Here is a 23,679-nt window from a genome sequence, read left to right on the forward strand (position 1 = left end):
GCAGGGAGGCCGAGAATGTCAAGTTTGGCGACGAGGATGTCTGGGATGATTGTGTTGAATGCCAAGCTGTAGTCCACAAAGAGCATCCTTGCATAGCTCTGCTGTTGTTCCAGGTGGCCCAGCACAACATGCAGAGCAGTGTTGATGGCGTCCTCAGTGGATCTGTTAGCCCAGTATGCAAACTGGTAGGGGTCCAGAGTGGGAGGAAGGCAGTCCCTGATGTGCTGGAGAACCAGCCTCTCGAAGCACTTCATGATGACTGGTGTGAGAGCAACAGGACGGTAGTCATTCAGGTGGACGGCTGGTGACTTTTTGGGGACAGGAATAATGGTGGAAGTTTTCAAGCAGGAGGGGATGACTGCTTGAGCCAGGGAGCGGTTGAAGATCCTGCAGAATACATGTGACAGTTGGTGGGCACATGTTTTGAGGACCTTGCCTGGTATTCCGTCGGGTCCAGTAGCTTTCCTGGGGTTAACAGCCAGGAGCGCGCGCCTCACATCGTGTTCCTCTACGGTGAGTGGGGGGGAGTTGGAGCATGAAGTGCGGGGGTGTGACGGTTGGGGCGAGTCAAAGCGAGCAAAGAAGCAGTTAAGCTCCTCTGCCAGCGATGCACTCGGGTCTGCAGAGGTCGTGCTGCTGCCACGGAAGTTGGTGATGCTCCGTAGACCCTGCCACACCTCCCGTGGTCTGTTACTGGCAAGGTGGGCCTCCAGCCTCCCCTTGTAGGTTGCCTTGGCTAGCTTGATGCCTTTGCTCAGGTCAGCACGAGCCACCCTGTACTGGGCTTTGTCGCCTGACCTGAAGGCAGCGTCACGGGCCTTGAGGAGAGAGCGAACCCTGCTGGACATCCAGGGCTTCGCATTTGGGAAGGTCCGTATAGTCCTGTGTAGGGACACAGTTTCCATGCAGAACTTGATGTAGTCCACTACACAATGTGTGTAGACATCAAGGTCCTGATGATCAAAGAGGCCCCAGTTTGTGTCTTGAAAGCAGTCCTGTAATTCACTCATGGCGCCGTCACGCCAGGTTTTCACAGTCTTTGTGGTGGGCCTGAATCTGCGCCTGAGAGGGGTGTATGCAGGTGCGAGCTGCAAGGACAGGTGGTCTGACTGGCCGAGGGGGGCGAGTGGGAGGGCCCTGTATGCGTGCTTGATGTTCGAGTACACATGGTCGAGAGTGTTGTCTCCCCTCGTTGGGCACTTGACATGCTGGTGAAACTCTGGGAGTACAGTCTTTAAATTGGCCTTATTAAAGTCTCCCGCTACTACGTGAACGCCATCAGGGTGGGCCCGCTGATGTTTATTGATGACGCACGCGAGTAGCGAGAGCGCCGTGCTAGTGCTAGCGTCGGGAGGGATGTAAACAGCTGTGACAATCACGACCGTTAGCTCCCTCGGGAGAAAATAAGGCCGGCATTTAACGGACATGAACTCGATGTCGGGGGAAGAGTGCTTCTCGACGATCGTGCTATCGCCGCACCAGTTCTCATGCACGTAAACACAGAGCCACCCCGCCCCTTCTCTTACCGGTGTCCCTTGTCCGATCCGCGCGATGTAGCGAGCGCCCGGCCAGCTGGATGCTAGCATCGGGGACGTCTGTGTGCAGCCAGGATTCCGTGACGACGATCACACTGCTGTCTCGCACATAGCGGTTTCCCAGGATTTGTAATCCCAGGTCGTCGATTTTGTGGACCACGGATCTGGCGTTGGTGAGGTACAGACTCGGCAGTGGTTGCCTATGGGGCTGCCGTCGCAGCCGTTGTAAGACACCGGACCTGCAGCCCCGCTTCTGCTTCCTCTCTCTGCGTCGCCTGCGCTGCCTCCCGGTCCCGATGACAAGCCACGGTGAGCCGGGCAGCCTCGCCAGTTCGTCCGGAATTTTGCGATCATAGCATATTCAGTAAATATAAACCTGCTAAATTAAATAATTGACATTCTGTCCCATAAATGTTTAAAATGCCGGTAATTGCCATACAATCCTTCAAGGGTCGACGAGCGATGTTCGGGAGGAGGAGCAGTGGTGGTGGTGCGTTTCCCTCGGGCATGTGTCGGTAAATCCAGCGGAGTTCAGCGGCAGTGGATTGAAGTTGTCCTGACACAGGTTGATGACATGACAGGAACAGGCAGAAGTGCGAGAAGCAGACTGGCCTGCGGGTCCACATGGCAGACAGGTGCTAACTTTGATAGGTAAGCTAAACTTTAGCCACAGTAGACGCGTCAGCGACTATGCAATCGGTGGGTGGCATTCATGAGAATCGGGATCGCTCAACATACAGATAATAATAAATAAAATCACTGTAACTGGAGGGATTGTAAACTGCTAAAGCAGGTACAACAAGCGGATCCAAAAAATTTCTGAGAGTTACCGGTGAGCAGTGGCAGCCAAACGTGCCAGCGTCCACTCAACCGGGAGTTGATTCAATATTCACAATATTTTATTATTTTGTCGTACAGTTGTTTAAAAATGGCTCGCTATCGCACCCTAGAAAAAAAAAACAACAAAAAAAAACAGCCCCATATCTCTGTTTCACCAAACTGAAAATTTGATGAAGTGTGTACAAAGCCAAGACCTAATAAAAAGTCTCATGGAGCCGTATGCTAAATTGAACAGGAAGTCGGCCATTCTAAATTTATCAGAATCCGAAATCCTTTTATTGTCATTGTACAGTGTGCAACAAGATTAGGGAGCTCCCCTCTCCAGTGCAATACAACAATAATTTAATCAAATATATAAATTAGATAAATAAGAGAATAAATATTGTGATGGAAAATAGTATGAAATTGGAGAAATACAACACAATACGTCGCTGTTCAGCAAGGTAAGGGTGGTCGTGTGTGTGTGCATGTGTGTGAGAGTTCAGAATGGTGATGGCTCTCGGAAAGAAAATGTTTTTCAGTCTATTAGTCTTTGATTTGATGCACCTGTAGTGCCTGCCAACAAATTTACTTCAAACATTGACGAGGCTTTGAAAACAAAAGCTGCTCTAACTTTAACTACAAGCAAATTCCTCTTGAAGATTCCTCACGTTATTTCTCGGAAATATTTCACATTTCCAACGTGCCAGTACCCCAACGTTGTCCGGGTGGCGAGGGCCCTTTATAGCTGCTCGCAGCTCTAGTTTTTAATTAATTTTTTTAAATCAATGGTGATGACAGTGAAATATGTCTTGTCTGGTATCATGATAGCTGGAGGATATTTTGTCATGATATTTTAGTCAGGCCTGATAACAGTGATGTATGCTGATTTAAGGCTACTTTTATTTTGAAATGCCGTATCACATTTTGGTGGGACCGCATTTGATGGACAACTGGGGTTGTCTAGTGTCCCCCAAAATGGGTCTGATATCACGATAGCTCGAGGGTATTTTGAAATGATTATTTTAAAATCAGTGTTGATGACAATGAAATGTGCATATTTCAGGTGGGTTTTTTTTTATTGTGAAATTACACATCAGATTTTGATGGGACCATTTTTGATGAACAGCTGGGGTCGTCTAGTGTCCAACAAAACTAGTCTGGTATTACGACAGCTCCAGCTCTTTTATTTTAAAATGCCTCCTTACATTTTGATGGGACTACTTTTGGTGGAAAGCTGTGTTGTCTTGTGTCCTCCAAACCTGGTTTGGTATTACCATAGCTAGAGGATATTTTTTAATGAAATTTTAAAGTCAGGCATGATGACAGTGAAATGTGCAGATTTCAGGCAACTTTTAGTTTGAAATTACAAATTAGATTTCGATGGGACCACTTTTTATGGACAGCTGGGGTAGTCTCGTGTCCCACAAAACTGGTCTGGTATCACGATAGCTCGAGCTATTTTTTTTTTAACTCAGTGGTGATGACCGTGAAATAAGCGAATTTCAGGCTACTTTTATTTTGAAGTGCCACATCACATTTTGATGTGACCACTTTTGGTGGACAGCTGGTGTGGTCTAGTATCCCCAATCCTGGTTTGGTATCACGATAGTTTGAGGATATTTTTTAAAGATTTTTCTTTTAAATCAGTGTTGATCACAGTGCATATTTCAGGTGATTTTTTTATTTTTAAATGCCACATCAAATTTTGAAGTGACCACTTTTTGTGGACAACTGGGGTGGTCTGGTGTCCCGCAGAACTTGTCTGGTATCACGATAGCTTGAGGATTTTGTAATGATTTTAATTTTTTTAATCATTGGTGACGACAGACAAATAAGCAAATTTTCACGCTTTTATTTTTAAATATCCCATCAGATTTTGATGGGACCACATTTGTTTTTACGGTTCCGTCACCACGCGAGTGGCTACCTGCTAAAGCAGCACGGCTCACTATTTGAGCCTTTTTCGCGTGTTTTTCCCTTTACCCAGTTTTATTTATTTTACCTCATCGCAGCAATGGACATCCAAATTGCGGTGGTTTTATTGCTGCTGGGGGCTGTTTTTTGCGTGATCGTGTCCGGAGATGTCACTGGGAGCTACGGATCAATCGTTTACACAAGAGATCAGCTGTTAGCACTTCGTGCTAACCCCGTGCCGACTCCCGGAGCGAGACCCGATATCCCCCACGAGTTGAGGAGGAAGAGACGGGGGATGTCGCGCGGGGGCGAAACGCCAGGCAAAGAGGAGGCGTGACCACCCCGTCCTCCTGTCCGTTTTTATGGGAAATGTTAGATACCTTCCCAAGAAAATGGACGAGCTAACAGCGCTAACGCGGCACAAGAGGAACTTCCAATGAGCTAGCTTGCTGATGTTCACGGATTCATGGCTAACAGACCTAACGCCGGACACCGTCGTGGAATTTGACGGCTTCCAAATACTACTTGCGGACAGGGCACTGGAAAGCGGTAAGAGGAAAGAGGAGGGCTGGCTGTGTTTGTTAATGATAGATAGTGTCACCCTAGGCACATCACAGCTAAGGAGCAACTTTCCAGTCGGGACAATGAGCTGCTAGCTGTTAGCATGCGTCCATACTTGACAAGCATCGCGAGTTAACAAGGACGTGCACGTAACAGGTGCGTGAGTAAACTGCTTAAAACTTTGATCGTCATTCAGCTGACCTACAAATTGAGACGCTACAGTCAGTTTGACGTTTTTGTTTGCTTGATTGTGGATTGACATGGAGGAACAAGACAGTGGAAAGCGGACATTAAAAATGACGGAGAAAAGCTGTAGAAGATCACAAGCCTAAACGGATGCAGGCACGCAGGTGCAAATTTGCTCAATTGACCTCCATGCAACGTCAAATTGAACAATTGATGGAGGATGATGCAAATGTTGACGCTGTAAAAAACTGAGCTTCGTGTTTGCTTTAGCGGCATGGAGCAAGAATTTGTGGACCTCAATTCCGGTGTGCAAAATTTAAAGACTGAAGAGGATTTTGCCGATGACCAAAATAACTGGTTTGATCCAAAAAATGTAATTAATGGAAATGTGAGCAATGGAAGAAGGACGTTTTGAAACGTGCAGAGGAAGGATGCAATAAACAAATATCACCTGATGATAGTAGATCTGCATCAACTAACTACACCCATAGAAGTAGAAGTAAAGAATCTAACAGACAGAAGCTCACTTCTGTCAACGTCTTCAATTAAATTAAAGGCTCAAATGGAACGAGCATGTTTAAAGGCAAAGGCTGCTGATTTACAACAAAGGATGGCACTTGAGCAAGAAGAAGCTGCAATTAAGGCAAAGAAGGAAATGCATGCAATGCAAACGGCACTCCCTGAGTCTGATGCTAAATTGGATGTCTTGAGAAGATATGAAAATACCCAGGAGGATGGTATCCACATTCCTGATGAGTGTGTTACAATTTAAACAAGGAAAAACATTCAATTACCATCACAGCCTATCAGAGCAACAAGCAGTGTTGACCTGAAATGCTCCCACTTCGACTATTCCAATGGCTAGATTTCCACATCAGACAGAAAGTAGAGAACAACAGGGACATGTGCTTGATGGCCTTTGCCAAGCAATCTCACAGAAAGCCAGTGTCGCAGAATACTTAGCAAAGAGTCAAAAAGCATCGCTACTTCCCGAACTTTCCATTCCTACGTTTAAAGGCGACCCTCTGCATTATAAAACCTGTATAGGTGCCATTGAACATGGGATTGAAGGCCGTACAAGTGATAACCGTGATCATCTTCAATTTTAGCTGCAGTATACTAGTGAACAACCACATGAGTTGGTGAAGAGCTGCATCCATATGGAACCTCTGACAGGATATACCAAAGCAAAACAAATCTTGAAGGAGTTTTATGGTGATGACTTCATGATAGCAGAAGCATATTTAAAGGAAGCCATGGATTGGCCAACAATCAAGTCTGAAGATGGTGTTGCACTTCAGTCTTTCACATTATTCCTTATGGGCTGTTTGAACATAATGGCAGATGTTAATTACATGGAGGACTTGGACAACATGGCTAATATAAAGGCATTGGCAAACAAACTTCCATACAGACTTATAGAATCTTGGAGAAAATTTGCCTGCAATCTCCAAGAAAGAACAAATAGAAGAGTGAAGTTTAAGGATTTTGTTGACTTTGTTGACAAGCACGAAAGATTCTATAAAACAGAAAACAAAATCACAGAAACACCAAAATCAAAGAAAGTCTTCACAACAGTCATTGTGCCCGCCAAGATGGAAAACAACAAAACCACCACGCCAAAGGCAGAACCTGTTTCAGTGGATGCTATTGCCAAACCATGTGCTAATTGTAATGGAGAGCAACAGTCTCACAATTTGTAAGGAATTTAGGAGAAAGCATCACAAGGATAAGATTGACTTCTTGAGGAGCAAGGGTCTGTGTTTTGCATGTTTGATGCACGGTCGCATTAGCAGTTGCTGGAAACAAAAGCTTCAATGTCAAGAATGCTCTAGACTGCATCCTACAGCACTACACATTGTCCATAAACTTCTGCAAAGAAACAGCCTAAGACGATTGTGAATAGCAGTACCTATTAAGCGCCCTCGTACAAACAACAGAAACCTGGGGTGTCACTGGGGCCTGTAAATAGGACTGCATCCTTTCAATAATTCCGGGATGGGTCAAGGCACAAAAAGGAACCAAGACAGTGACGACTTACTGTCCGGTTTAAAAATGCCCTGACGCCTTTTTTAGACTGAAATAACTTACTAAAGTTTTCGTTTTGTGCCATTCAGAATGGGAGAGGGAGCCAGGAGGCGAAACAGCCGTCTTGCCAGTTCAATCCCGCACACCCTCTGACTCTCACCCTCCGTTCTGCCTTTTTATTGAAACTAACTCATCAATAACTAATCACCAGAAGACAGAAAAGCATCAACAACTAATCACCAAGAGACAGAAAACATCAATAACTCACGGTATAAAGGTCAGTTTAACTAAAGCATCAATAACTAATCACCAGGGACTCCAGCAGGCAGAAAATCATAACCCAAGGTCAGTTTAACTAAACACATCTTCAGGATACGGTGTCTGTGTGTGTGTGTGTTAAAATAACAAGTAAGTGTCTCTGTGTGTGTTAAACATTAATGAGTGTATAAAAACATGATTATGAATACACAAACTGATTACCTATCCTCAGCCCATCTTACATTTCCCCCCTGTTGTGGATTTAAAAATCATGTCCTTACGGCTTTAAGACAGATCATCATAATGAAATCATACAACAGTGTGATCATCAGTGGAGGAGCGAAAACCTCACATTAGGGAAAAATTCCCCTCCTCCCTTCCGGCGTAGAATGAGATCCTCATAATTTGATGACCATCAGGGAATAAAACTTGTCCCTGGGGTGACTTGGTGGAGGCCCTTGCCTCGTTGTAGGAGAGGACAGCCGTCCTTACCTCCCGGATCTTCGTGTATGGTGTGTGTGTGTGTGCACGTGTGTGGACAGGGGCAAGAAGTCCATGTGTTTTTACGTTTTAGTGTCCAGTTTGAGTTCGTCATTCTCAACATTAATCAGGTTGTAACGGTACATTTGGGCAACAAACCTACGATTAACCATCATCTTTGTCATAAAAATAATGCAACATGAACAGACTAAACATAACAAAATGAAAACTATAATTATCCCTATATATTGTTTTTTTAAATTCTTCATAGTGGTCATAACATCAATAATTGTTTCATTTTTATTAAAAATTTAAATGCAGTAATGTACTCCAATCAAGGCTGATATTCCTTTGTTATGTACGTCATTAATTTCCAAACAATATCTAATCTTTTTGTTCTGTGGCTTCAACATATTTATCATCTCATCAATATTAGCACCACAGAGTACTGAGTTTCGAGATCCTCACAATAGTCGTTCTCAAAATGATATTTTTTTTTATCAATTTAGCTTTGTTAAGGTAAGATATTTTATTGACAATCTAACATTAATATGCAAAGAACATGTACATTAGTACGAAATGTAAAAAAAAATTGTGGTGGGGGGGGGTGCGAATTGTTTTCTTCTTGGTAGGGGGGGCATGACAGGAAATAATTGAGAACCACTGGTCTAGTCACACACCAGCTCGGGTTCATTCCCTACCAGAGAAATGACATTCCATGTCCCCAGAGCTAGGCGCTTTATGTTGCCGGGGATTGGACTGCCTTTGACTGCCTCCTAGCTCAAAGGAAACCCAAATTCTTTGGTCCCGCCCACTGGTAGTGAGCCGAAGCCCTTGTATTAAATAATAAATAAATACATAAAATAAAAAAATTAATAAATTTAAAAAACGGACCGATCCACTGCTTGGGTTAGTTTGACCCACCTTGAGATCCGTTCCCACTCAGTGACAGTGTCTACAAGCCACTGCCACCAGGCCAGTGAACCGACGTCCAGGCAGTGACAAAAAACGTGATCAAATTACATTGCTCATCATAAGGTGTTTGTGAGACGCTCTTTGTATATTTCCTCAATTAAGACCTGTTTTCCATTGGTGTATTTGAAAAATACGGAGCCCCTCTGGTGCCACAGTATGAGAAAAAAATATTTTTTGCTAATCTGTACCCACAGTTTACTAAACTGTACCCACAGTTTACTAATCTGTACCCACAGTTTACTAAACTGTACCCACAGTTTACTAAACTGTACCCACAGTTTAGCTAATCTGTACCCACAGTTTACTAAACTGTACCCACAGTTTAGCTAATCTGTACCCACAGTTTAGCTAATGAGCTAGCGTTCACGCCCATGCCATGACGTCAAACGTTTGTGGGTGTTGCTTGATAGAGCAGTACCCACAATTCAGCAAATGAGCTCACGGTCCGTCGTATACACGTCGAGGTAAATTCAATTTGTTTTTTTATTGATAGTATTAGAGTGTAGTGTAGTGTTCTGTCGAATCGGCATGGTGTGATTTACTTTCACTTTCGTTCCCTCATATTATATGATGGTAATATTGCTCTAGTTCCTAGTTCATATAGCAGTTTTAGCAGCGAACGGCTACAATTAGCCAGCGCGTTTCTTTTCATTTTTCGTGCGTCATGTTTTGAACATTCGCTGCGTTTTTAAGCAATCGCCCGGCGCAAGCAATCATCCAGTCCTCGCTGGAGAAGGAGACACTCACTCGGTCGCATTACAAGAGGATACAATTACGTCTTTGGGGTTTCAAACACTGTAAGTACCTTTTCTGCGGTTATTTTTGTGTAATGATAATAGTTTGTGGTTACTGCCGTTTTCTCCCGTGTTTTTCCTAGCTAAAAGTATTGCTTTAATAGCTGCCACGCCATGAGGTTTATGTTAATATGATATTACAACTATTGTTTTTAACGTATGTAAACATATTTAAATGTAATTAATATTTTAATTAATAATTTGATCACATATTCTATCTATTCCACGATGTAATCAGAAATCAAAACATAATTCTATTTTGCTCCACCTACAGAATGCACGCATGAGATCATGGACCAACTTCAGCTCATTGAGTTCTATTTTCATTTGGGCCTGAGCTACAAACACATACTATGTGTGCTGGGCTCCAAACACAGGATTGTTCTGAGTTTGAGGTCCCTCAAACGAATTCTTAAGAAGCATGGATTGTTCCGCCGAATCCATTATGACCACCCAGAGACAGTTGTGGAATTCATCAGAGAGGAGCTACAGGGCTCTGGAGCGTTGCATGGCTACCGGTGGATGTACACCAAATGTAAAGACAGAGGACTGCATGTACGAAAGGAAGATGTACGGCTGCTCCTTTCCGCAATGGACCCGGAGGGCACGACATTTAGAAGGAGAAGAAGACTGCACAGGCGAGCATACTTTGCCAAGGGTCCAAATTTTGTATGGCATGTCGACTCATACGACAAATTAAAGCCATTTGGCATTTGCATCAATGGAGCCATCGATGGATTTTCAAGGCGAATTCTGTGGCTGAATGCTTACCACACAAGCAGTAATCCAAAAGTCATCAGTGGCTACTTTCTTGAAACTATTAATGAATTAGGTGGATGTGCGCGCATCGTGAGAACAGACATGGGGACAGAAAACAGTTCCATCCGTGATATGCAGCAATTACTTCGTCGGACCCACACTGATGTGCATGCTGGTGGCAAAAGCTTTGTTGTTGGAAGAAGCACATCAAATCAAAGAATAGAGAGTTGGTGGGGCTTTCTCCGTCGAGAGTGTGTGGAATTCTGGCTGGACCTCTTCCACAGACTTAAAGATGAAGGACATTTTGATGGTGACTTCTTGGACAAGAACCTCATGTTATTTTGCTTTCTTGGTTTAATACAGGCAAGTAGTAACACTTCACAAGCACTTTATTGAATAATTTTTGCCATATCATGGTCAAGTTATAAATGCATTTTTATATTTTCTTCTCATGAATACAACTTTGCTTTTAAAGTTTTCAGAACCTTACAAAAAAAAAAAAATCCAGACATTTTCCGTGACATTGTAGATGATTTATGTCCACCTTGCTTTCACACTGCAGTGCATTCGTTTTGCCTACCTTGGTAAAAAGTTGAGGACCCAATGGTCAGTGGTAACTGCAAACATACCAAACCTTACTGTAACATGCATTTTTTCAGTTATGGTTACCATACTTTGTTTTAATTCTACCTCCATATAGACACAGACACAGAAGTACGCTACAGATAAATTTGACCTCAGTGAATGGATGGATGATCAGATAATATTTGAACTACTTAATGCCAGTATTTTCCTTCACTTTCTCCATGCCACTTTCATATTTTGGTGACTTCCACGTGAATGCATCTGTGTTTGCACAATGAGCTGAGATTAGTCTTCGAAAAAGTTTATATTTTCAGTTAATATGTTTCTTAAAACATTTATGTAAATTGTTTTTGTATCACCTGCAGGATGAGTTGGATGCAGTCAAGGAGGTGTGGAACAGCCATCTGATTCGTCCATCCAAGAATGAGCGTGTCCCTCATGGTCGGCCTGATGTCATGTTCTTGGTCCCGGAGCTGTATGGCACAGAGGACTTTTTGTGCCAAGTGACTGAGGAGGATTTTTTGAGGTGTGAAGGTGACTGCATCCACCGCAATGATGTTGCTTGTGATGCTGATGTGTTCACTCTGTGTACACACATAATGTCACAGAACAACCTCCAAGTCCCAGTGGATGGATATATCGCCACGGCCAACTACCTCAACTTGAGAGAGGAGCTAATAACACTCTTAGGTCTTTAATGGATGCAGTCCAGGTGTAAAAGGCTTCAAAGTCCTTTTACAATCCATAACGTATCACACCATTAATCAATGTGCCCTGTCTTACCCCCTAATGGTGTGTGTGCCCCCTCGCCACACCTCAACTGCTGTTTATATGGAGCCCTCACATAACTAAATGACAAATTGTTTTAAGTTTGAAGCATTCTGCTCATTATGGATTTTATCAAGTGTTTTACAACATGTGTAATTTTACTTAGAATTTTTTTTTGTACACTTATTGTGACTGTGTGTGCACCCATTCTTGTACATACATGGGAAATGTACAGAGAATTGTTGAAATTCATTTGATATATACTGTACATATATTTTGTAATTTGCTTGATGGTTCTACCCAAATTAACTGTTGCTGATTTATGGTTTTGTAAAATAAATAAATTGCTGCAAACTCCTCCGCATATTGACATGCATTGAGCCAACATGTAAAGATCTTTGATTGGTATTTAAAAAGCCACATTCAAGCTCGCTAAAATACATGTGTGTGATTCAAATAAATTCTAAAAGTAAAATTGATTGTCTTCTACATTTTCAGGTCACCAAAGTATCTTGAGTTGAAACTGCTATTCAATCCTTAAATGTATTTGTGGAAACTATTTATGTGAAGCGAAGTGGTCAAATTCACACAAATGCACACTGTCAAATCAGACAGCAACAAGGTGACAACTTGATAACTGTAGACTTGAGATTTGGGTACTCAATTCAGCAAATAATGTCTCCTACATACAGTCTGTCTGAGAGCTGAGTGAATGTCACTGTCTTAACTGAGAAAAAAATTCAGATAGGAGCAGTTGCACATTTAATTTTTATAAAATTTGTGTAAAACAAGACATCGTAGTCGACCCCAGCGACACAACTATCTGCTTGCAATACAAGCAGTGGAGCAATTTTATAAAAACCAAAAAAAAAAACACATGTCTTAAAGCTGTTGCATAACAACCATAGGCAACAAAATTGTGTCTTACCACAACAAAATTGCTTCCTAATTTTGCAAAGAATCAACTATGCAAACAATGACTCACTCAATAGTCAGTAAATATAAACAACTCGACTTGCAGTCCAAGAGTATGAAATACCGGCATAAAACAGTAAATCTGGCCCCCATGAATCAGACCATGCAACTACATTATAAAATACCATTATGAACAAATTCCAGACAAAACAGCCGCCAAACCCTCTAAGAGTATATGGGAATAGATTTTGCAGAACAGACACTAAATTATGTCCATCACCCACATGTTGGCATCAAGTACATTCCCAAATTCCTCAGACAACTCAGGGTACGACCCATAGTTGTTGGCCACCTCCAGAACACAGCCACATGTATGGGACATTGGTCTTCGTGTAAATAGGTTCTCAGCCTCAAAGAATCGCACATGGATCTTCTCAGCCACTAAAAGATCTGCACCTTTGGAAAACAAAAATAAAATATTAGTTTAGAACCACATACCACCACCAACTCTATACTAGAACACTCGTGTCTATCACCTCAAATGAAGGCTCTCTAATCATTGCCTTCAATAGCTGTGTATTTATTAAACGTTTACATCAGGCCTGCCGAAGTTGAAAAAATTAAATAAATAAACCTTGTTCATGTTTTATTTTCCCCGTAATTCTGATAAGTGTCCCCACTAGGAGACACACCCTAAGACAGATATTTTGTTGCAATGTTTTCATTCATTTTCATTTAAAATTAGAGCATATATTTTCTCCATATACGATATGTATTTTCTTTCTCAGATAAAGTGAGGTTACCAAAACACTCCATCCAAGTGTTGCTGTCAAGAGAACCCATTGTGGCCCACAAATCAAAAATTTTGCCCCCCGTGTTTCAAAGTCAGCTGAGGGCACATTTCTTTTGGCATATATACACACACACACATATACATATATATATCCATATGTATACATATACATATATATATATATATCAAATTTGACAAGTGAAAACAAATGACAGAATTAGGATTAATCGTAAAGATGTGAAAGATTACCAGTACAAAATCGAAGAAATTTCTTGAGCCGACGTTCGTTGCAACTCCTGATGAATTTTTTCAGAAATTCAAAACTCTGCATTTCTCTCATGTTGAGGCCCTCATGCTGTAACATGGCGATTACTCTTCTTGGTGTTGGGGTAAGGCTACCATATACTTCATCCAGGCCTCCCAGTGGTAATTTCAGTTCCTTCAATATACTGGACCAGCACTCAGCAATATAGGCGGGATCTTGAACCAGTTCCTTATGTGCCACCTCAATTAAAGTCTTCTTCACGTTCCCCTTATTGACAATAACTTTAACCTCGTGAGTTTCGAGGAAATCCATCCACTCCTCAGATCCAGCGATAGACAAAAAATCAATCATCGCTTGTTCAGCCACTTGTTTTTCTTCAGAGGGAATTGTGTCTAAAAATGCCGAAAGCAGGTCATTCTCCATCAGGTCAACGCCGAGACAATACAAAATAAAGGGCTTGGCTAATGCTATGGGAAAATATTGCACAATGTTGTATCCAAGGACCATAACTTTGGCAATGTTAACCCATTCGTCTTTCATGTCGTGTCGTGTCATTGGTATCTTCATTGTGCTTCCATGAGTGCATTTACTGAAGAATGTTTCCCAGTATTCACTTAAGGCATCACGTAACACACCACCATTATCTTCTCCCTTTTCCATTGCTCCATTGGGTTGGAACATCTCGATCTCCACCAGCAGCTCATCAGTAGTTACAGTGCCGTTTTGAAAGGCTGCATTTAATTCATGGAAAACATTTCCCCTGTGCAGTTTAAGTTTTCTTGCTTTAAGTGGATGAGATTCTTGCCCTGGGGATGGATTTTCAACCAACAGCTCCATGGGGATGGTGTCGTCGAGGGTGTCATCGACATCATAAGTGGCATAATCAGCAAATGAATGTCTGAAGACTATTTCTTCATCAGCAATAACATTTTCTAACAGTCCACCTACTGCTCCCACCATTTCACTGTCCAATGGAGGCACCTTGGCTGTTTCCTCCAATGCAGTAAAATGCACAGAAGCGGTGTCATGTGGCTCATCAAGCACTTTTGCAGGGGCATCAGCACCAACTCTTTTGCATGACAAATAAAGCTGTAATGTTTTCACCTTTCTCTTTTCATACTGCTCATTTAATGTTGTTTGTGGTGAAATGATCTCTTCAGTGAAGTCCCGTATTAGAAATTCAAAATCGCTTTCCCTCCCTAGTTTTGATTTTCCATTTGGAAAAAAGAGTGCTTTGCCTGTTTCCATTAATTCTGACATTGTTGCATTCTTCAGGGCCTTTAAATGTCTTGTGCCTCCTCCTCTTCTCTCTCTAACTTGCACAATTCGGTCCTGAGTCTCTTCAAATAGGCCCATTTGGTAGTTGCGGTGTTCTTTCATAGCATTAGTGTTGCCAGACATTTTTTTCACCCGCTCATCTGTGCGGCCATTGTCAAAACCCCGCCTTTGTTGAATTTTTGAAATCAAAGACTCAGTTGCTTTGGATATTGTTGTGTTGGTTCCTTCAAGCGCAGCTACTTCTCTTCTGCAGTATTGGCGTATTGCAATTCGGTCTCCAGCTTTGGGAACATATTCTGTGAGCTGCTGGTCTGTCATCGCATTGACAGCATAGCAATCAATCTGAGGAAAAATAGAACATTGGTAATGAAACAAGTTTTAAAAATACACAAAGTACATGACCAGCAATCATTTTAAAACATGGAAAGTAAGACGCATTTTGAACAGCAACGTAGAAAAATGATTGGCTGAACCTCCAATAGTGTACTAACTACGCTAAACATCATTCATAAATATGAATTAGAAATGGTGTAAAGGGGTAGGAACACAGTTTATAATTCTTCCTACTCCATTTCGAACTGTATATATATATATATATATATATATATATATATATATATATATATATATATATATATATATATATATATATATATTTGACAGGACCCTTCAAACGTAAAACAACTGCTGTGGTTTGCATATGGAGACAGGGACAAAATGAGAGCTGCCCACATCTCATTGAAATTTCATTACATAAATAATCTGATTGTCGTGATTTCCTCAAAAGGTTCTGCAACAAAATGTGTTTTCTACCATAATTTTTGTCAAGGCCTGTTTCAAAATTTTTGATTTTTTTTTAACAATTCCAATGAACCACAATTAAAAAAATCAATGTCCGATTATGAATGGTGATTTTTCCTTTTTATTTTTATGTATTATGATTGTTATATATGTTGTTTCCCTCTTTCCATGAACAGACAACACTTTTGTCAATGTGTGTGTACTTCATTTTCACTTAAATGCTTCTACTAGAATTACAACCTGCCCCAAAGAAATGCAAATCCATTTGGGTGGATTAAACTTGATTATTGAGATTGATATTAAGAATAGAAAAATTTGAATCATTACAATTTTCTTTTTATGATCAACCATGTCTCACAACATATAATATGCCCGAAGCAGTTTTCCTTAAACACCCACATTGGTTAAATGACATGTTATTGCCTGTTGTACATACCTTCTCCTCAATAAAGGTGGCAATGACTTTATCATCTAACTTTCGCTGGTCTTGGAGAAATTTTAGAAAATTCGAGTCCATCTTCTGAAACAGAGGAGTAAAATGGCACTACTGCTGCATTACACATCGTCTCAAGGCAATTAAAGAGACAAGATGCAAAGTAAAACTACAGTATTGTACTTTGAAAATATGATTCTGCACGTTTACAAAAATGTCATGTCATCCTGACAAAATGAATAGATAAGAATGCATGATTGTTTCCATCGTTTCACAGTTTCATTATACAGCCATATTTAGCAACCCAACATAGCCCAGAAGCGAGTTATTAAGCAATTTACAACAAGCACGGCAGTAAACACAACAAATTGTTGTCGTGAAATAAAAGTAACTTTAGACAATGTACTTACAGTGAATGTCAGAGACGTACTTGTCTCCTCTTGTGGTGATTCGTGAGTGTTTGTACACTTCTCCGACGAGGGCTCGACTAAAACCACTGATGCCTGCTGATACGCCAAAAAGACGACAATAAAATCAAACCGTGGCTAGGGTGACGGTTGTCATGATTGGGTGACTTGTGGCGAGCGAAATAATGCGCGAAAAATGTTTAAAACGTGACGCACGAATAGAAAACACGGAGGCTAAATGTAGCCGTTCGCTGCTAATACTGCTCTATCAAGCAACAGTCACGAACTAGAGCGATGTACACCTTACTTACATTTGACGGAATGGCATGGGCGTGAACATAAATCACGGAATTACAAGTCTTTAAGCGATGCAGAACACACTATACTCTCGTACTATCAATATAACATCTAATAGAATTTACCTTGAGAGATATACGACCGCGTGGGTACTGCTCTATCAAGCAACACCCACAAACGTTTGACGTCATGGCATGGGCGTGAACGCTAGCTCATTAGCTAAACTGTGGGTACAGATTAGCTAAACTGTGGGTACAGTTTAGTAAACTGTGGGTACAGATTAGTAAACTGTGGGTACAGATTAGTAAACTGTGGGTACAGATTAGCTAAACTGTGGGTACAGTTTAGTAAACTGTGGGTACAGATTAGTAAACTGTGGGTACAGTTTACTAAACTGTGGGTACAGTTTAGTAAACTGTGGGTACAGTTTAGTAAACTGTGGGTACAGATTAGCAAAAAATATTTTTTTCTCATACTGTGGCACCAGAGGGGCTCCGTAGAAAAAAGTGGTGAACCTGTTAAATTCACTACAAAACGTTAAGAAGATGAAAGTAATGTTTGAAGGAATATTATTTTTCTATCGACATGCCGGCGGGCGGGCACAGATAGAGAGTGATAAAGCAGCACCACCCGCGCGGGGCGTGCTGACGAAAAGGCAAGCGCTCCTCCTCTCATCGCGTCCTTATTAAGACAGAAAAAAGACGCTGTTGAATTTGACCTATTCGCAGTTCGAGCAGGTGCTTAACGCTGGAGAATATCACCACTTCGAAGTTCGAACTGCTGTTGAAACGGAGAGGTAAGTGTTTTTCGTTTGTTTTTATTCAAAACATGCCTCGAGTGCATTTGTTCATGGTTAGAGATAGTTGTGTGGAAAACACTATACAAAGTAGCACCATGGATGTGGGCCTACAACACTGGCCTAGCAAACATGTGCTCCTACATCGACATAATTGACGAGCTCCAGTTAAGCATTGAATAATTATAAAACGTCATGGTGCTTTTACTCATTTAAAGAACTAAACCGACGCGTATTTTCATCCGGTGGTCAGGTTTGCATTGAATGTGAGCACGAGGGACGCTAGCTTGTTGCGTTAGCTTTGCGGAGCTAACAGCTTGCACTTTTGTTATAGAACAACAGAATGCAAGTACCATGATAATTTCTGTCATTAATTTTTGTGTAAGACACGATGTTCACTGGTTAATTACATGATTCTTAAAGCAAAGGTTACTGTGAATGCAATTTTGGTAAGATTTTTGTAGTCACACTGCATAAATCTGTCTGTCTGTTGTTTAAACTTCAATATAAACTATTATGGTTGAAATCGTTAATTGGGATGGTGGGATTGATATTTTTTTAATTTATAATTTATTTTTCTTACACTGATATTGTTAAAACTCCATTTAGCCTATAGTATTAATAATTCTCAACACAAAACTGTCTTTTTTCTTTATAGAATAAACAATGCCTTCCCTGAGATGCAGGAAGTCCCCAAAGCAGGATACTATTGAACATGCAGTCAAGGGTCTGGACAAGACTGCAGAGTTCGAAGCGAAGTATATAAACTCATTTAAAGGTATGATGTTAACGCTTTTGCTAAGATATATTATTGTTTTCTGATAACCAAGCTGACATCGTTTTTTAAGTGGTTATTTTACATTAAGAGTGTCTTGACCTTTTCTTTTGTCAGTTTCAAGTTATTTCAGTGAGCGTGAAACCTGATGGTAGGAGTTCTATCTAAATTAAGGCTGTACTTGATGACGCCCTCCGGCATTTTTATACCACAATAGACCGGTGAACAAGTCCGATATTGATAGTCTAGTGTAAAGCACGTTATACGTCACAGAGATCACGTGACGCGATCCAATATGACTGTGTATACAGTGTATGTCATTGTTATGAAACTAAATAATCTTAAAGTTTTTTTTTTTACGTAACCAGGTGCCATTGACATTTGTACTTTCAGTCCTAATACATACTGGCTAATGCAATGCTGGAAAATGAATTTTGGCTGGTCTGTTCCTTTAAAATCATAAAGAAGGGCTCTGCTCTATCCCTCACAAGAAGCAATGTTTCAAACCACCCTACATTAGTATAGTGGCCCAAATGAATATGATGACTCCTTATTTGTGTGCTTAAAAATATGACGAAGCTATCTTGATTTCCCTGTTAACTAGGTCGAGGAGTATTTACCAAGGCCCCTTTCAGGAAAGACGACTTTATTCTTTATTATGGAGTACAGAGGAAAATTGATAGATTCTGATAAATCTCAACGCAGGAAGATGGATGGAAGAGGCACTGTCTTTTTGTTTGACTTCCGCCGGCAAGAAAAAACTTGGAGGTGAGGCAAAGATTGAGATGTTATCTTATTTTTGTTTTTATTTAAAAAAATAAACACATACTCATCCCATAAGTGTTAGGGGAAAAATCATTCTCTAAGCAAAAATGTATACCGTATTTTCGCACCCAAAAGACGCGCCGTGTCAAAGGGCGCAACACCTGTTGAGGCCGCTATTTCTGTCTTTGTAACATATACTGGACGCACCGCCTGACAAGACGATAGCACAGCTGCTGTTAGCATAGCATGAACTTGGCAGAGCTGCCCACACTGACACAGCCGATAGCAGCCTACTATGCCCCAATAACATGAGCAATCACCCCATTGTTGCAGCAGACGCCAAGTCTCTATTGACAATAGCTGACAATGGCTCAGGCCAATATTAGGTGCATTGGCAATAGCCTACAAAGCAACGTCAGGGGAGGGACTTGGCTGCTCACCACACACAAAAAATAAAAAACTCATCATACAAGCAAACAATGAAACATAGAAATAAGATTAACACAAACATGTATCTCTCATGCCATCAATATACCCAAAAAAAATGAAAATAATACAAAAGCCACTCAGCCTTAGCTAATTCAAGCAATGCATTCTGGGAGCAGAGACCCACAATCCCATAGCTGTTTAGAGAGATTTGCATGGCTGTTTAAAGAGATGTGCTGTTATGCTTTGGACTTTTTGTCTGTTGTCTAAACCTGGGACGTTTCTTGCTTGCAATAACATAAATGATAAGACAGACTAAAACATTGTGGACAGCTGCCCTTTGTCCAGCTTTTTCCAACACCATCACCCAAACATTATAGTCAGATGGTGTATTTGTCACGGTCGATTGTAAGCATGGACAACTCACTCTTTGCCCAGCAGGGTGTGCTAACATGCACTTCCAACAGCTCGTTGATGACAAGGGCTGATGGACGTGAGTGGTACTTTGTCCATTTAATGGACGCATCGACTGACAGGGCGCTTTGTTTGCTTATGACTGCGAAAATACGGTGATTACTTTTATTCATGCGTTGAATCTGTACAAATGAAAATATAGACCATGAAGTCTCAAAGACAAGCTGTTAATAGGGTCTGATTCCAATAGAAATTTCTTGTATGATTTGATTTAGAAGATTTAAAAATTGTGGATTTCCTATTTTTATGTTTTGTGTACACAAGATTGTCTCAAAGATTAATTTCTGACATTGATTGAATAATTGTTTTTTTTTTTTTAAATCTATTTTAAGTGTTGATGCCGCTCAAGAAGATGGCAGTCTGGGAAGACTGGTTAATGATGACCACATGCACCCCAACTGTAAAATGAAGAAGAAGACAACAGAGGACAGACCACACCTCTGTCTGTTTGCGCTCCGAGACATTGATGTTGGCGAAGAAATAACTTAAGACTATGGACCAGCTGGCCTTGGAGAACACAGGTTTGTAAGATGCATCTTTAAGTACAATAACAGAGCCCACTTGTGGTGTTCTGGTGATGTAGTTTCCAATTAGTTTGGCAATCTAATAAATGTATGTTGAGGTTTCTATGGAAGTTGAACATGCTGACTGACTGGGGGAGTTCTCCATTGTCCACTATCTGTAATTCAAATTTGTGGGTCTGAGTCAAAGTTTGGCTCTTCAGGAACAACGAACTGGTCAGGGAGTGACAGTATTACAAAGTTCTGCGTTACTCTTTTCTGGGCGGTGGCCCTGTTAGGCCATCATATGCCATATTGCAAATATCCCCATTGTGGGACTAATTAAGGACATCTTTATGTTGTGGTTTCCCTACCAGAACCAGCACCAACCCTGTATATTCATGATATAAAACACTGTTTCAATTTGATATTTAGCCTTTCTATACTGTAAAAATAGAAGACCCCAGGCTTTCCTGCGCCCCCTTGCCCAATTGGTGGTGTTCAGGAGACAACCTGGGACTGAAATATCAGTCACAACCAGTGTTGTTTTCGTCACTGATGACTATGACGAAAATACTTCGTTAACGCCCCTTTTTTAATGACGATGACAAGCTAAACGAGGTTCTTTTATGACGAAAACATGACGTGATGTACATGAATTTTTTTCGTTGACGAGACAAAATTGTTAGCATGTGGTTCATAAATTATTTTATGTTGCTTTTAGTGAAATAAAGCCACAACAGTTGCCCAACAAAATGTTTTGCTTCTCTGCTTATTTTGGAGCAGTGAGCATTGATTCCACTGTTGCCACTTTTTTCTGTTTGTAATGAAGAATCCTTTGTAGTCCATCCAAAAGTCTTTGTTATTGGGTGGAAACCTTGAATGCCTTGTTTTAACTCAAATGGACTTAAACCCATCCATCCATCCATCCGTTATCTGTACCGCTTCTCCTCACTAGGGTCGCGGGGGGTGTTGGAGCCGATCCCAGCTGTCTTCGGCAGTAGGCGAGGTACACCCTTGAATTGGTGTCCAGCCAATCGCAGGGCATACATAGACGAACAACCATCCACGCTCACACTCATGCCTAGGGGCAATTAGAGTGTCCAAGCAACTTGCCATGCATGTTTTAAGAATATGGGAGGAAACCGAATTACCCAGAGGAAACCCACGCAGGAAGGCCGGAGCCAGAATCGTACCTACGACCTCAATATTGTGAGGCCATCCTGCTAACCAGTTGGGCCACCGTGCCGCTTGGACTAAAACCTTTGTGAATAAATTGACGAAAACTAGGGTAAAACTTTTTTTGCGTTTCCGTCGATTAAAACTGGACTAAAACCCTTTTTTTAGTTTTCGTTGACTAAAACTGGACTAAAACTATAACGAATTGGGATGACTAAATGTGATGTAAACAAATCAGCACTTTGTCCAAATGACTTGGACAAAATCTAAAATGCCTGCCAAAAACAACACTGGTCACAACACGTGTCTACAGAAGATTAATTGGCATGGGCGAAATTAATTAGTTTTATTTCATTCATGAGCTTATGTTTTGTTTTGGGTGGCTAAGGCTTAAAATGTGTAAAAATCTAATCCAACCTCAAGTATAATTAATTCAATAAATTTATGATGCTACTAAAACATCGAAGCAGCCTCCTCCAGGCTTTACAGACTCAGAAATGGAGGTATGCGTATCGTGTACTCATCCTGTCGTGTCTCGAGATGTTAAAATTGCAGTTAGATAGACGTGTGCTGATTAGACAAGACTTCTAATATATCTGGTGTCACAGGATATTTGTCAGTGAATGTGTATGTCTGGTTTGAGGCTCACTCAGCTTTTTCAGAGTTTTGTGACGTTTTGGCAAAAGGCGTGGCTATTACGGTGCTGAAAAGTCCGATTGTACTTTGTGGCAACAAAAGCTCCGGCAACATGACTCAGATGATCCTATCTTCTCGAAGTTGTACACATTTGAGGATACTTCAGCCCTGAAGACATCTACCAACTTATTTTTCATCGTAGTAGTAGCGCCACCAACTGGTAAAAGCTAATACAAGTTATTTTCTTGGATGTTTTTCTCCGTGCAACTCAACAAGGTCACCCTCATATATGCTCGGAGGACTGTTTCGGCCATGAGGATGTCACAATACGAAATTCATCCTTTTTCGTGAAAAGTTGTGGGAGTGGCATTGCACTGTTTGGCAATAAAACAACGCTGATTATGAGGTTCTAAATATGAACGACAACTCGTGAAACTTGACACACACATCAGGCAGAGCAAATTTATCAATATTTTATACGTTAGTTGTGCAGCTTTTTTGAAATGGCTCGCCATGGCCCTCGAGAAATGTTCAAAAAAGCAGCCCTGGTTGAGTGTTTCACCTCGCTTTTTGTAAATTTTATGGAGTACAGTGAACCCTCGGTTATCGCGGTTAATGGGGACCGAGACCACCCGCGGAAACTGAAAATCCGCGAAGTAGCGGCGCACCTTCAAAAATGCTTAAAAGAAAATACAATATATATAATAAATATATATATATATATATATATATATATATATATATATATATATACGGGGAGAGAGAGAGAGAGAGAGAGAGTGAAATTCATGTTATAACAAAAAAACCAAATTATTATTAAAACTTATTTTTTTATTCCCCAGCCATTCTTTTTGTATTTATTTAATTACTCCGACTTTTACCTGCTGGTACGCCGTCCGGTGTTCCCTGTGAAATGAAAGGTGGCATTCTTTAATTATTTATTTATTTATTCATTTATTCATTCATAACTGACAGCTTCGCGCTCCGTTCGTGTCCGGGCGGAAGAGGTGTTCCAATTCGGCTTAACTGTGACACACGCCCGCCCTCCTCCCCCGGAGCTTCCATTCGGTTAAACTTAGGGGCCGCTTGGCACCGCCCGTGCCCGGGGAAGGTGCTCCTCTTCGGCTTACTGTGACGCGAGCATGCCCGCCTCCTCCGGAGCTTCCATTCGGTTAAACTTAGGGGCCGCTTGGAACCGCCCGTGCCCGGCAAAGGTGCTCCTCTTCGGCTTACTGTGACGCGAGCATGCCCTCCTCCTCCGGAGCTTCCATTTG

The 23,679-nt window shown here is 41.3% G+C and overlaps 2 protein-coding genes and 1 long non-coding RNA gene across 4 annotated transcripts; 2 read left to right on the forward strand and 1 right to left on the reverse strand.

Annotated features, from left to right (window-relative positions):
• The first annotated feature begins 9,166 nt into the window (after positions 1-9,166).
• Positions 9,167-12,134, forward strand: LOC148315935 (uncharacterized). 2 transcript variants are annotated; one of them, XM_088287134.1, is made up of 3 exons: positions 9,167-9,556; positions 9,828-10,675; positions 11,263-12,134. In XM_088287134.1, exons 2-3 carry the CDS (start codon positions 9,845-9,847, stop codon positions 11,593-11,595), a joined length of 1,164 nt encoding a protein of 387 aa, XP_088143260.1. In that variant the 5' UTR covers positions 9,167-9,556; positions 9,828-9,844; the 3' UTR covers positions 11,596-12,134. The 2 variants fall into 2 exon arrangements, with proteins under 2 accessions (XP_088143260.1, XP_088143261.1); XM_088287135.1 differs by having other exon boundaries at positions 9,167-10,675.
• Positions 12,135-12,419: 285 nt separating this feature from the next.
• On the reverse strand, positions 12,420-17,093 carry LOC148315936 (uncharacterized). Its single transcript, XM_088287132.1, has 5 exons — positions 16,980-17,093; positions 16,561-16,653; positions 16,154-16,237; positions 13,623-15,258; positions 12,420-13,036 (listed from the first exon to the last, which is right to left on the reverse strand). The coding sequence occupies exons 1-5, from the start codon at positions 17,043-17,045 to the stop codon at positions 12,843-12,845; spliced, it is 2,073 nt and encodes a 690-aa protein (XP_088143258.1). The 5' UTR covers positions 17,046-17,093; the 3' UTR covers positions 12,420-12,842.
• Positions 17,094-17,560: 467 nt separating this feature from the next.
• Positions 17,561-20,605, forward strand: LOC148315937 (uncharacterized). The gene is made up of 4 exons (XR_015840506.1): positions 17,561-17,650; positions 18,309-18,428; positions 19,030-19,193; positions 20,423-20,605. It is a non-coding gene; the product is annotated as an uncharacterized LOC148315937 (long non-coding RNA).
• Positions 20,606-23,679: the final 3,074 nt, after the last annotated feature.

Source organism: Idiotropiscis lumnitzeri, unplaced genomic scaffold (assembly GCF_059441095.1).
Source record: "Idiotropiscis lumnitzeri isolate Australia: NSW breed Sydney's pygmy pipehorse unplaced genomic scaffold, RoL_Ilum_1.0 HiC_scaffold_33, whole genome shotgun sequence".
Taxonomy (NCBI): Eukaryota; Metazoa; Chordata; class Actinopteri; order Syngnathiformes; family Syngnathidae; genus Idiotropiscis; species Idiotropiscis lumnitzeri.